The sequence below is a fragment of the Priapulus caudatus genome, unplaced genomic scaffold (genome assembly GCF_000485595.1).
Source record: "Priapulus caudatus unplaced genomic scaffold, Priapulus_caudatus-5.0.1 Scaffold1001, whole genome shotgun sequence".
Taxonomy (NCBI): domain Eukaryota; kingdom Metazoa; phylum Priapulida; class Priapulimorpha; order Priapulimorphida; family Priapulidae; genus Priapulus; species Priapulus caudatus.
The window spans coordinates 6714-20951 of NW_014578062.1; the positions used below are offsets into that span (position 1 = coordinate 6714).

General features: G+C 46.8%; 1 protein-coding gene across 1 annotated transcript; it reads left to right on the plus strand.

Moving 5' to 3' along the window:
- Positions 1-3997: 3997 nt before the first annotated feature.
- LOC106814900 (golgin subfamily A member 3-like) lies at positions 3998-10656 on the plus strand (the record flags this gene model as incomplete). Its single annotated transcript, XM_014819275.1, is given in 8 exon segments — positions 3998-4212; positions 5830-5934; positions 6239-6412; positions 7080-7196; positions 7872-7997; positions 8470-8591; positions 8846-8959; positions 9202-10656. Coding segments are annotated over 8 exon segments (1091 nt in total), but the record flags the coding sequence as incomplete, so codon positions are not given.
- Between the last annotated feature and the right edge of the window lie 3582 nt (positions 10657-14238).

The window sequence follows — 14238 nt, forward strand, 5'->3', positions numbered from 1 at the left end:
GGACAGAGTGACGTGTGGGGACAGAGTGACGCGTGGGGACAGAGTGATGCGTGTTGGGACAGAGTGACGTGTTGTGGACAGAGTGACGTCAATGCGGAGCAGAGTGATGTGTGGGGACAAGTGACGCGTGGCGACAGAGTGACGTGTGGGATAGAGTGACGTCAGGCGGGGCATAGTGACGTCAGGCAGGGCAGAGTGACGTCAGGGGGGACAGAGTGATGCGTGGGGACAGAGTGACGCGTGGGGACAGAGTGACGCGTGTTGGGACAGAGTGACGTGTGTGGACAGAGTGACGTGTGGGGACAGAGTGACGTGTGGGGACAGAGTGACGTGTGGGGACAGAGTGACGTCAGGCGGGGCAGAGTGACGGCAGAGTGACGTCAGGCGGGGCAGAGTGATGTGTAGGGACAGAGTGACGTGTGGGGACAGAGTGACGTGTGGGGACAGAATGACGTCAGGCGGGGCAGAGTGATGTGTGGGGACAGAGTGACGCGTGGGGACAGAGTGACGCGTGGGGACAGAGTGACGTGTGGGGACAGAGTGACGTGTGGGGACAGAGTGACGTGTGGGACAGAGTGTACGTCAGGCGGGGGGCAAGAGTGATGTGTAGGGACAGAGGGACGTGTGGGGACGCAGTGACGTGTGGGACAGAATGACGTTCAGCGGGGCAGAGTGATGTGTGGGGACAGAGTGACGCGGAGGGACAGAGTGACGCGTGGGGGACAGAGTGACGTGTGGGGACAGAGTGACGTCAGGCGGGGCAGAGTGACGTCATGCAGGGCAGAGTGACGTCATGCGGGGCAAAGTGACGTCATGCGGGGCAGAGTGACGTCATGCGGAGCAGAGTGACGTCAAGCGGGCAGAGTGACGTCAAGAGGGGCAGAGTGACGCTTTAGAACAGAGTGACACGTGGGGACAGAGTGACGTGTGTGGACAGAGTGACGTCAAGCGGAGCAGAGTGATGTGTGGGGACAGAGTGACGCGTGGCGACAGAGTGACGTGTGGGGATAGAGTGACGTCAGGCGGGGCATAGTGACGTCAGGCAGGCAGAGTGACGTCAAGGGGGACAGAGTGATGCGTGGGGACAGAGTGGCGCGTGGGACGAGTGATGCGTGGACAGAGTGACGGGTTGGGACAGAGAGTGATGTGTGTGGACAGAGTGATCGTGTGGGACAGAGTGACGTGTGGGGACAGAGTGACGTGTGGGACAGAGTGACGTGTGGGGACAGAGTGATGTGTGGGGACAGAGTGACGCGTGGGGACAGAGTGACGTGTGGGATCAGAGTGACGTCAGAACGGGCAGAGTGACGTGTGGGACAGAAGTGACGTGTGGGACAGAGTGAGTGTGGGGGACAGAATGACGTCAGGACGGGGCAGAGTGATGTGTGGGGACAGAGTGACGCGTAGGGACAGAGTGACGCGTGGGGACAGAGTGACGTGTGGGGACAGAGTGACGTCAGCGGGCAGAGTGTACGTCATGGCAGGGCAGAGTGACGTCATGCGGGGCAAAGTGACGTCCATGCGGGGCAGAGTGACGTGTGGGGACAGAGTGACGCGTGGGACAGAGTGACGCGTGGGACAGAGTGAACGTGTGGGACAGAGTGACGTGTGGGGACAGAGTGACGTGGGGACAGTGACGTGTGGGACAGAGTGACGTCAGGCGGGCAGAGTGATGTGTGGGGACAGAGTGACGTGTGGGGACAGAGTGACGTCAGGCGGGGCAGAGTGACGTCATGGCAGGGCAGAGTGACGTCATGCAGGGCAGAGTGACAGTCAGGCGGGAAGAGTGATGCGTGGGGACAGAGTGACGCATGGGACAGAGTGACGTGTGGGACAGAGTGACGGCGTGGGACAGAGTGAGGTGGGGCAATGAAGTGAACGGCGTGGCGACACGAGTGAGCGTGGGGACAGGGAGGTGGAGACAGAGGGCGCGTGTGGACCAGAGTGACTGTGTGGACAGAGTGTGGACAGTGACTGTGGGGACAGAGTGACGTGTGGGGACAGAGTGACGTGTGGGGACAGAATGAACTCAGGCGGGCAGAAGTGATGTGCTGGGGACAGAAGTGACGCGTGGGGACACGAGTGACGTATGCGGGACAGAGTGAACGGTGTGGGGACAGGAGTGACGCATGGAGGACCGTGAGAGTGACGAGACGTGTGGGCAGAGAGACGTGTGGGGACAGCAGTGATGTGTGGGACAGAGTGTGTGTGGGGACGGGTTGACAGAGTGACCCGTGCGGACAGAGTGACGTGTGGGACACGAGTGACCGTGGGACAGAGTGACGTGTGCGACAGAGAACGAGTGGACGTGTGGGGCAGGTGATGTGGGGAAAGAGTGACGGCGTGGCACAGAAGTGACGTTGTGGGACAGAATGACGTGTGGGGGACAAGAGTGATGCGTAGGCGACAGAGTACGTACAGAGTGACGTCGTGGGGACAGAAGTGACGTGTGGGGATAGAGTGAGTGTGGGGACAGAGGTGACGTCAGGCGGGGCAGAGGTGATCGGCACGATGACGTAATGCGGGGCAGAGTGACGTCGGTGCAGATGGACGCGAGGCAGAGTGACGTTGAGCAAGGCAGAGTGACACAGATCACTCTGTCCCTACGCGTCACTCTGTCCCCACACGTCACTCTGCCCCGTCTGACGTCACTCTGTCCCCACACGTCACTCTGCCCCGCCTGACGTCACTCTGTCCCCACACGTCACTCTGTCCCCATGCGTCACTCTGTCCCCACGCGTCACTCTGTCCCCACACGTCACTCTGCCCCGCCTGACGTCACTCTGTCCCCACACGTCACTCTGCCCCGCCTGACGTCACTCTGTCCCCACACGTCACTCTGTCGCCACGCGTCACTCTGTCCCCACGCATCACTCTGTCCCCACACGTCACTCTGTCCCCACACGTCACTCTGTCCCCATGCGTCACTCTGTCCCCACACGTCACTCTGTCCCCACGCGTCATTCTGTCCCCACACGTCACTGTCCCCACACGTCACTCTGTCCCCACACGTTACTCTGCCCCGCCTGACGTCACTCTGTCCCCATACGTCATTCTGTCCCCACACGTCACTCTGTCCTGCCTGACATCACTCTGTCCCCATGCGTCACTCTGTCCCCACACGTCACTCTGTCCTGCCTGACATCACTCTGTCCCCACGCGTCACTCTGTCCCCACACCTCACTCTGTCCCCACATGTCACTCTGTCTCCACACGTCACTTTGTTACCACATGCCACTCTGTCCCCACACCATGGTTCGCACAGTCCTTGAAAAGTCCTTGAATTTGGGGGGAGTCTTTGAAAAGTACTTGAATTTAGTTGATTTTGTGCTTGAAAAGTGCTTGAATTTCATGAAAATGTCCTTGAATTTTTAGAAGGAATCCTTGCCTGTAATAAAAAGAAATTTTGTACCATCAATAATGTGCAAACCTCAATAAAAATTGCGTTAAATGAGCTTAAAAAGCTATAGACACGATAGACAGTTAAATGATGATCACAAATTACAGTAAGTCAGTCAAATCAGTCAGTAGTATGTTGTAGAAGTGACAGTGTTTAGAAGGGTTTATTAATGTGATCCAGGTAAGTTTTAAAGGTGACATGCAGTGATTAAGAATGGGGTTATTAAATTAATCCAGGTATGTTTTGTTCTGTGTATGAATTCCGATAAAATGTCTGATAAAATGTCCTTGAATTTCCGATAAAATGTCCTTGAATTTCCGATAAAATGTCCTTGAATTTCCGATAAAATGTCCTTGAAATGTCCTTGAAAAGTCCTTGGAAAAAATTTCAGTCCTCCTGTATGAACCATGCCACACGTCACTCTGTCCTTACGCATCACTCTGTCCCCACAAGTCACTCTGCCCTGCCTGACATCACTCTGTCCCCACACGTCACTCTGTCCATACGCGTCACTCTGTCCCCACACGTCACTCTGTCGTCACTCTGTCCCCACACGTCACTCTGCCCCGCCTGAGGTCACTCTGCTTGCGTGTGTAGGCGTCGAGGAGACGCACCAGGCATTGAAGGAGCACACGGACTCGCTGGAAGCGACGCTCGCTGGCCGTGAGACGACCATCGTGGAGCTGGACGCGCATGCGCAGGCCGTGCTGCTCAGCAAGGAGCAGGAGAACCAGACGTGCCGGCAGCGCATGAAGAGCTTGCAGCGCGAGATCGACGAGCATAGGAGGAGCATAAAGGAGCTACGCACGCAGGTCTGTCTCTCTGTCTGTCTGTGAATCTGTCTGTCTCTCGTGCTGTCTGTGAATCTGTCTGTCTCTCGTGCTGTCTGTGAATCTGTCTGTCTGTGCATCTGTCTGTTTCTCTGTCTGTCTGTGCATCTGTCTGTCTGTGAATCTGTCTGTGTCTCTGTCTGTCTGTGAATCTGTCTGTCTCTCCGTCTGTCTGTGTATCGTCTTTGTCGCTCGCTGTCTCTGTCTGTCATTGTGTCTGTCTATCTGTTTCGCTCTCCGTTTCTCTTTCCCCATCTCCTCTTGTTTTCTCGCTCCCTGTCTGTCTATCTCTCTCTTTCGCTCTCCTTCTCGCTTTCCCCTTTTCCTCTTGCTCTCTTTATCTTGCTTTCTCGCTCCCTGTCTGTCTATCTTTCTTCTACTCTTCATCTTTCTTCAGTATCCTTCTCCTCCTCTTTCCCCCTCTCCTACACTCCCGCTATATCTTTGTTTCATTTTCCTGCATTTTCTTTCCATCACCCTGTTATCTTCATTCTCCTCTTCGTTCATCTGTCTCTCTTTCTTCATATTTCTCTCCGTTGTTGTCTTTTCATGTTGAATTTCTGTGTTGGATTTTTACTCTTCATTAAATGATGCTCGCTATATCTATATAAACGCGGATAGCATGTGGGAATTAACCAGAAATGCTTCTGGACGGACTTGCGGCCCCGGTTTTTGCGCGCAGCGCACAGCTCGCGGCAAAGCCGCGCCCCAACAGCGAATACGCCGCCCCCTTTTTGTCCATTTAGACAGATATCTGAGACAGGGGTCTGAAAACGCACTCCGCGAAAACTGGGCGCAATCCAACCGACATTTCGGGATGGACGGCTTGAGGCCATCTCCAAACGGTCCCTAAACTTTTTTTGGAGTGGCGCGCCTCATGGCTAAGACGTAGTGGCTCCTACAAGAAAATTCCAGAAATGCTGTCAATCAGCGATGACGAGCTCGCTCGTTGGCCGTTACGCGATGACGGGCACTACTGCCGAGTATAGAGTTATGTCTATCACAGAGCTTTTTACGAAGTGTCGTACGGCGCTCCACGTGGGGTGGCGCGGCTTAGATGCTATCTTCAAACGCGCTCCCGCCGTGCCGGCGCCTGACTGCGTACGTGCGAGGTTTTACCAACCTATTGACCCCGCGCTGCCCGTGGCGACGGCACGTCGTGCGAGCACCTGCGCTGGCGTGGCGGGCGAATACTGCGAGCACGGGGTGGCGTGGCCGTGCCAGTTTTTACACGTAGCTAAGTAGATACTCGCAAAGCAGCAACAGCAACAAAAACTCGCCCCTGCCGCGCAGCGCGGCTCTGCAGCAGCAGCAGCAGCAAATGCCCCCACCGAAGGCCGCCATAGCCGAGCCGGTGTGTGACGAAAACTGCGCGATGTTACGCTTCCCGCTATACGGATTCGCGCGCCCGCCCTCCTTCGGCGCGCGAATCCGTAGAGCGGGCAGCGCGGGATGCTGCGACACACCGAGGTCGCGAGACACACCGCGGTCGCGTGCGCCCAGTCCCGCGGAAGTGCGCGGCTTAGCCGCTCTCGGCGGTTGGGGAACAACGCATCTTTTGCGCAACGCCATCTTGTACCTGGTCTCTCTGGTTTTCAGCTACTAAGTGAGAAGGGAGGCAGTGTGAGGAACAAGCGGAATGTGGAGTCGATGACAATGAAGCTGGATCAGCTTGGCCAGGACCTCAAAAACAAGTGCGAAGAGGTGAAATTATTTGGCTGGGCACTATATACTGATCTCTGTTTGCCTTTTAGGTAACTTTATGTAGAAAGCCAAGTAGACTAGTCGTTGTGAGGAGCAACAGCTGAAAGGTTTCATTGCATAGTCAAACTATTAAGTCTTGTTATTGTTCAAGCTATATTGTTCATATATGTACTGAATGCAAAGAAGGAAGCTTGATTTAACAACTATTTCAAAATAAATTCTATTGTTAGTATTCAATTTAAAAAAATCAATTGTCAAATTTGCCAAAAAAATATCAAATTGCATTTGATATCAATCATTACAGGTGCAGTTGTTGCGTGTGGAGTTTGATCGCAGTCGTAACTCCGAGATGCGGTACAGGGAGCGCTGCAGTCAGCTCGATACGGAAGTTAAGGCGCTGCGCACAGATGTGGAACGACTGCGGCGCCAGCTGGTGGACACAGAGGCAAAGGACCCAGTTCTTGTTGAACAGATGAAGGTGATATAAAAATAAGATGAGTGGCTATTTTACATGTCATCCTTTGTTTAATTAAACAGTGTCTTGGGCCTTAGCCTCTGGTAGGGGCAAGGGGTAACTCCCTCCTCCCTAGATTATGAGTAGAAATTAAAATTAAAGATTGATAAATGTAAATAATCCTAAAATGAAAGTACATCGTCATTCATTTTTCTGTGAAACCATCATTTTAGACCCACCACCGCCACAGCACGTGTGCTGACTTGGAGCTGTGCCCCTCTCTCGTCATTACGCAGCTGAATTACGAAATCACAATATTTCACCCCTTTGGAAATTTTGTTCAATGAAAATTTCATGGGTAAATCTATAGTATTTGGTTGTGTCATGTGGTCAGGCAGAGTATTGCAGTCGAACTTGTTACTATGAGTTTAATGAAAGATAAGTTGTTGCTCATGATATAAAGGTGGCACCACTATTGCAGGGCATGCTATATTCCACAGCATAGCAAATGGCATTTTAATGGCACATACATGTGCAGCTTGATTCTCATTAATGTGGACCATTATTCATGCGGCAATGGTGGCGCAGTGAATGTGGTGTTACACAGGTAGGCAGTATTGTTACCAGTGTCAGTAATTCCTACTGCTGCACACTCAATATCACCTACTAAAATTATCATTTGACATGGCAGACTCTCACGTGGCATCTGAGGCAGAAGAATATAGAGATCGACGGACTGAGGGAGCAACTGAAACTATCTGAGGAGCGGCAGGGTGCAGAGATTGATAACGTTAAAAAGAACAGCCTGGTAACATTGGATGATGAATTAACATGCCAGAGTCTCGCTCGCAGATCGACGACCCTATAATGAATTATTAACCTTAGGACGTGCGTGATCTAGATCATTCTAGTAGTGTGGAAATTGTGGAGTTTATATCTGTGATTGCACGTCTGTGAGATGTACAAACCTTTATGGTTATGAACTAGACGTCACGGTAGGTTTCGTCTCCATTGTGCCGTTTGGGTTTGTTTTTAATGTGGAACAAAGTGCTGCTGGTAACAGGTAGTGGCGCTGCAGCTTGTTACCATGGTAATGCCTGGTTGCGTCTGCTTATGATTCGGAAACGTATTCAAGTGATTAAATATTCATTGACACCATCAAGTGATTATGAAGCATTCAGTGCTCTGTCACTTATCGATCAGCTTTCGTGACTAATCCACTGAGGTGAGCTTGACTTATGTTGGCAAGCATGTACCATTTCATCTAACGATTACTGTCGCAATCGCTGACGGCCAGGATGTGGTGAAGTGTTAATTGTACATTCATTAGTTCTGCTCGTCATTAATGAATGAAGTGACTCACTGGCGAGTTTTGCCGATTTATTGATTCATGAGCGCATAGACGATTCGTCAGTGCTAGTGCCGCTTTGGGATCTATTTAGTCAATACTGGTCATTAATTATTGATCCCCCCGTACGTGCAGGTGTCGGGGAAGGAACTGGAGTCTATCCGGCACGAGCTGGCGAACACTAGAGAGGAGAAGTTCAGCTATCAGGCCAAGATGGTGGAGCTGCAGGCAGCCCTGAAGGCCACTGTGGAACACAACGAGGTGATGGTTGCGTTACTGATGCAATTACAGAGATAATCATTATATTAATATTCTACACGGGTGTGGTACGTTGGTAAATATTAGAATATGAGCCCAGAGATTCTTCAGTGTCAATTTAGATGGCTTTTTCGTTGCTTGAGACGTATGGCTTATTCCAGCATTTTATATAGAGTTCATGAGGTGCCTATAGTTTAGGCTGAAGTTTCTCCAATTTTAAAAAAGGGCAGTCGTATTTGAGACCCAGACCAGTCCCGTAGAGTTGTAAATTGATTTGCACATTTCGGAGCAGGTTACTTTGAACGATGATTAAGTGCGATTCTGCACATCAGTACATCGGCGAGTGGGTCATTAGTTACGTGGTTCATGTGAAAATGCAACTTGCTTCTCAATTACAGGGGAAATTGTTTGTGCATCCTAAACTTCTTGAGTAACTTCTTGCTTTTACAATTCAAGTATATTCTTTGAATCGTAGATGCTTAAGAAGCTGCAGAAGGGGGAAGTTGGGGAAGAGGAAAGCATACTGGCACAGCCACGGTACAGCATGGCCGCCATAGAGGAGCTACTGCAGCAGAGTGTTGCTTCAGCCAAGTCCAGGTCTGTAACACAAACACAACGTTAATCCGTTGAGATTAGCTGATATTTTGGCGTAATTTTGGTTTGGTATTTTTTGTACTATTTTTTGTATATCCAACTCATGCATCTGTTGTCATTATATATATATGTATATTATGTGATATATATGTATGCATATATTTATATATATATATATATATATATATATATATATATATATATATATATATATATATATGTTTGTGTATGTGTGTGTGTCTGTGTGTGCATTGTAGGCCATTGCACAGCCTGCAGGCCTGCCTGAAGAACCTGCGTAATGAGATGCAACAGCTACAGCAACAAGTGAGCGATCACACAAACGCCATACAGAATACTGCACAGTCATGGAGGTACGGGATCTCTGACAATGCCAAGAGCACTCGAGAATAGTCGAAAATCATTCCGCACCATACACGTAATCGCGTGAAAATATTGCAACTCTACACACTGTAATTTTTTTCTGTGTCGAAATTTTATCATGTTGAGTTTATCACGCTGATTTACCGCAGAGGTTATTGTTCATGACTTTATCATGCTTATTACACTTATTCCTGTGAGACATTGACCCTCTGCCTGGTTTTGTCGTGACTAGGCATGTTGAGAGTCAAGTGAAGGTAATCAAGGAACAGTGTACGTCTGGATTGATGGGAACAACGAATTCTCCCACCACGACAAACTCCAACTCTCAAACTGCAGTAGAAATCGTCTAGACGCCAACGACACGGGGTCAGGACCTTGCGTGCAGTACATGATCGGACTGGATTTTCTGCGAGTGAGATTCTAGAATTATTCTGAAAAATGTCTGCCTTAATCACTATAATTATTTACTGAGCTATGTGGCCAAGTGTAACACATATAGTATCGACTGCTAGATGCATGTAAGTTTTAAATGGTTATATTGGTGCAAGAAGGTGTTGGGAGAAATTGAATGGAGATTAACATAAGTGTTCACAGGAACACAATATACAGATACATTATAGATTCTATTCTGTTACTTGGACTGTTTAACATTATTTAATGAACTTTATGAGTAAGTTTCAGATAGTTTGCATCTAACTTCTAGAGAAATCGTCTGTTTTAATCTGTTCATCTTTTTATTTGTACTGTTAAACATTATTTTATTAGTTTTATGACCGATTTTCAGATCATTTACATTTAGCTTCCAGAGAAATCTGCTTTAATCTGTTTATGTTCGTTTGTTTCTAAGGTTGTTGCCATAAATATGCCAAAATTTTAACTCACTTTGTTAAAATGAATACGTGTAGGAGAATATACAACGCATCGTAGAGTTATATATTCATATTAGCCGTTCGTGTTTTTTATATTTAAATGTGTTGAATGGTAATGGTATTCTGCAGCAGTACAGATAGTAAAAGCAGGCCCGATTGGCTTCTATTACTTTCTGAATAAGTAGATGTGATGGGCGTTACTAAAGATAAATAGTCTTCCTGCTTAAAATACTTGTTACCAGAACGTGATGGCTATTTATCTATTATTGTCGGGACAGTCATGCTAGAATGTCTACATCTGCTCAACAGATGTGCACGGATTTTTCGTGTCTTACATGACTTTTCAATGAAGGGTTTTCATAAAGACATTAACGTTTCAAGTTAAGTGCAACCGTTTGCTTCCTTTTTGTGCAGGTGCTGGGAGTCGACCCTCTCATTGCTTTCTGTGTATTATGAAATATGTAGCTTGTTTTTATATTTAAACTTTATTGGTCTTATATTATATTATATGCTCTTGATATTATATATGCATGTATGTATGTTTATATATATATATATATATATATATATATAATCAATAGCTTATAAGACCCAATAGCTTGAAGGTATTATAAGCTCTTGGTATGATCATACATGCGTGGCATACGACAATCAAGAATTTCACGTTATGAGCTACAAATTCATACGTGCTGCATGTGAATTTATAATGCTAATGTGGAGGAAAGGTTCATCTAGCAATTTAGCTGAAGTGCAACACATTGTAAATAATCCGTAACCGTTTTAATACAGAGGCAAATAAAATGCATTATTTAAGCTGATTTGCTGCTTATGAATTATAGCTGTTGAGAACCCGCCGGGAGAGCCCATGTCAAGAACTGAGTGTATAACCCCGCCCCCCCCACCCCACCCCACACACACACACACGCACGCACGCACACTATACCATCCATGGACGCAGAGCAGTAATAAGACATCAGAAATCTCTATCTGAATATCTCACTTTGATAAGGCACTCCCAAGTTTCACTATTACTATAGCATGGCTGACATGTGTGTTTGCACATGCTAAAATCTGCCAAAAATAATATGTTGAAATTATACGTTTTAAATATAGAGCACACACTTATTCAAGTTATTGGTACAGCACATAACAACAAGTGCCGCAGAGCGACAGGGCTCATCTGGTGTCTGGTGTTCTGCTGATAAATTCATTTGTGCATAGCAAGACGTCCTATACATACGTTCATTCCTAACCCAAAAAAACAACACTTCAAACTAGTGTAATAAAATTCCGATAGATGGCGGGCCGCTATCAAAGGGACCGTTGCGGTGGGGTGTTGCTATCCCCCGGGCGTGGAGTGAGGGTCACGCAACGTGGCAGCACTAGTGTTAGGATTAGGGTTAGGATCAGGGTTAGGGTTTGGGTTTTTGCATCTTGATATCTGTCCCCACACCACAGATTAATTTTTGTGGATGACGCCCCTATATATAGCGATCCGATATATAGATATTTAGTGTTGGGGTTAGTGTTGGAGTTAGTGTTACACTGTATCTGTTAGTCTGTGTCTCTGCTGTTATGTTTTGAAGTATACGTCAACTGTATCACGTGACTCTCACTCCACGCCCGGGGATGGCAACACCCGTTGCGGGTGGCGTGATTTTTTTTCCTAGGTCAATCAAAAACATAGGGCTCTAGTGAGCGCTGCCATTGGTTGATACAAATCACGTGCCTCAAACTCCTGTTTTGTGGTGCATTGTGACCCTAACCCTAACCCTAACCCTAACCCAAACCCTAACCCTATTTTAAAAAATATATAAAAAATTTAATTTTTAATTGTTGTAAAAATTAATTGTTGTTATTAAATTGTTGTAAATAAATCATGTAAATATTTGCATTAATTGGAAAAAAATTGTTAAACGGATAAAGATAGAAAAATACAGAAAACAGGAAAATAATGAAAAAACCGATGGGATTCGATCCCCGACCTTTCAGCCTTAACTTGTGTGCTGTATTCGCTCGGCTATTGAGGTTTTTTGGAATTATGGATTTTGGATGTGCTATGAATATGACGATACTGTGACGTCATTGAGTGACGAAACAAGCTCAACCAATAGCAGCGCTCACTAGAGCCCTGTTCTTGATTGACTTAGAGAAAAAATCACGCTTGCGGCGGGCATATGTTTCCATGACCCAAACTATGGTCGTGACGTCAGTGTGACATCAGTGGCTATCTACCACCATAGACCAATCATGCACGCATGGCACATCCATAATATATTATTCCAATTGGGTTTGTCTATATTCAGGCCGGTACAGGAGATAATTAGCATATTTTATCACGTGGTTTGTGTTATAACCAATCAGATGTAATCGCGTGTTCGTGACGTCACTTCCAGCTGTGAAGAAGATGGTGAAGGAGGAGGAAGGGGAGAAGGGAGAAGGTGGTGGAGAAGGAGGAGGGGAGAAGCTGGTGGAGAAGGAGGAAGGGGAGAAGGGAGAAGGTGGTGGAGAAGGAGGAGGGGGAGAAGCTGGTGGAGAATGAAGAAGGGAAGAAGGGAGAAGCTGGTGGAGAAGGAGGAGGTGGTGGAGAAGGTGGTGGAGAAGGGAGAAGGTGGTGCCAGGGAGAAGGGCACCTCCCTGCCAACTTCACCACCTCCTCCTTCTCCACCACCTCCTCCACCAGCTTCTCACCTCCTCCATCTCCACCAGCTTCTCCCCCTCCTCCACCACCTTCTCCCTTCTCCCCCTCCTCCACCAGCTTCTCCCCTCCTCCACCGCGATTACATCTGATTGGTTATAACACAAACCACGTGACCAAATATGCAAATTATCTCCTGTACCGGCCTGAATATAGACAAACCCATTCCAATTACGCTGAATAGCCGAGCTCGTACGCCGGCGGGCATTACGTCTGAAAGTCGTTGGTTCAAAACCGATCTGTTTATTTTTTTTATTTTTTTTTCTATCTTTATCCATTTAACTATTTTTTCCCAATTAACGCAAATATTTATATGATTTATTTACAATTTTTTATTACTTTTTTTTATTTTTTTATTAAATTTAATTTATTTGTGTTAATTAAATTTAATTAGGGTTAGGGAGTAGGGCGTAGCACGCAACCACCAGCACCATCAGCAGGCTGTATGCATTCAACTTCGGAGATGTCGGCATATGTTTCCATGTTGCAAAGTATGGTCGTGACGTACACTGACGTCACGCACAAACTCGGCTGAATGCATATACAGCCTGTATCGCAGAAACCACCGCAACCTACGCCCTACTCCCTAACCCTAACCCTAACCCTAATTAAATTTAATTAACACTAATAAATTTAATTTAATTAAAAAATATATATAATGTAATAAAAAATTGTAAATAAATCATGTAAATATTTGCGATAATTGAGAAAAAATTGTTAAATGGATAAAGATAGAAAAATAGAAAAATATTTAAAAAAAACAGATGGGATTCGAACCAACGACCATCAGATGTAACGGCCGCCGGCGTACGCGCTCGGCTATTTAGCGGCATTGGAATAATATATTATGGATGTGCCATGCATACATGGATGTGTGTGCGTGATTGGTCTATGGTGGTGGATAGCCACTGACGTCACACTGGCGTACACTGACGTCACGACCATACTTTGCAACATGGAAACATATCCACCCTTCGGAGATAGCCGAGTTCGTGCGTGACGTCAGTGTACGTCACGACCATACTTTGGTTCATGGAAACATATGCCGCCCCATCGTTGCATCCATAGATATCATATAACAACATTGTTATATGATATCTATGGTTGCATCGTTGCGAAGGCTGACTCAAACTGCATGCAGTGCCCCTTCGCTCACTCAGGATACAGCCAGAGCAGAGGCCAGCAGATTGAGCCCATGAGCGAGAGCGCCATCTGTCGTGGAGTTTGAGGCTGACTACCTGAACTGACTGCTGAATAAGAATAATAAGAAGAATAAGAAATAATAAGAAGAAGGAATAAGAAGATAAGAAAAGGAATAAAGAAGAATGAATAAGAAAAAAAGGAATAGGAATAAGAAATAAGAAGAATGAATAAGAAGGAATAATTGGAATAAGAAATAAAAAAAGAAGAAGTAATAAGAAATATGAAGAAGGAATAAGGAATAAGAAGAAAGAATAAGAAGGAATAAGAAGAGAATAAGAATAAATTCCCCACACATTCCAAAGAGAGAATCAGTGCCTTGTGAAATACAAGAGAGGGACCCCAAGATACAAGATACAAGTTGCATCGGTCAGCCAAAGCATTGCAGCAATGGCAGCTGTCAGTGTGACGACGGATTGCAAAAGGCAGGAGCGAATAATTAGTATTACCATATTATCAAGAGCAGATAAAGAAGCTTACCTTCTTTATCTGCTCTTGATAA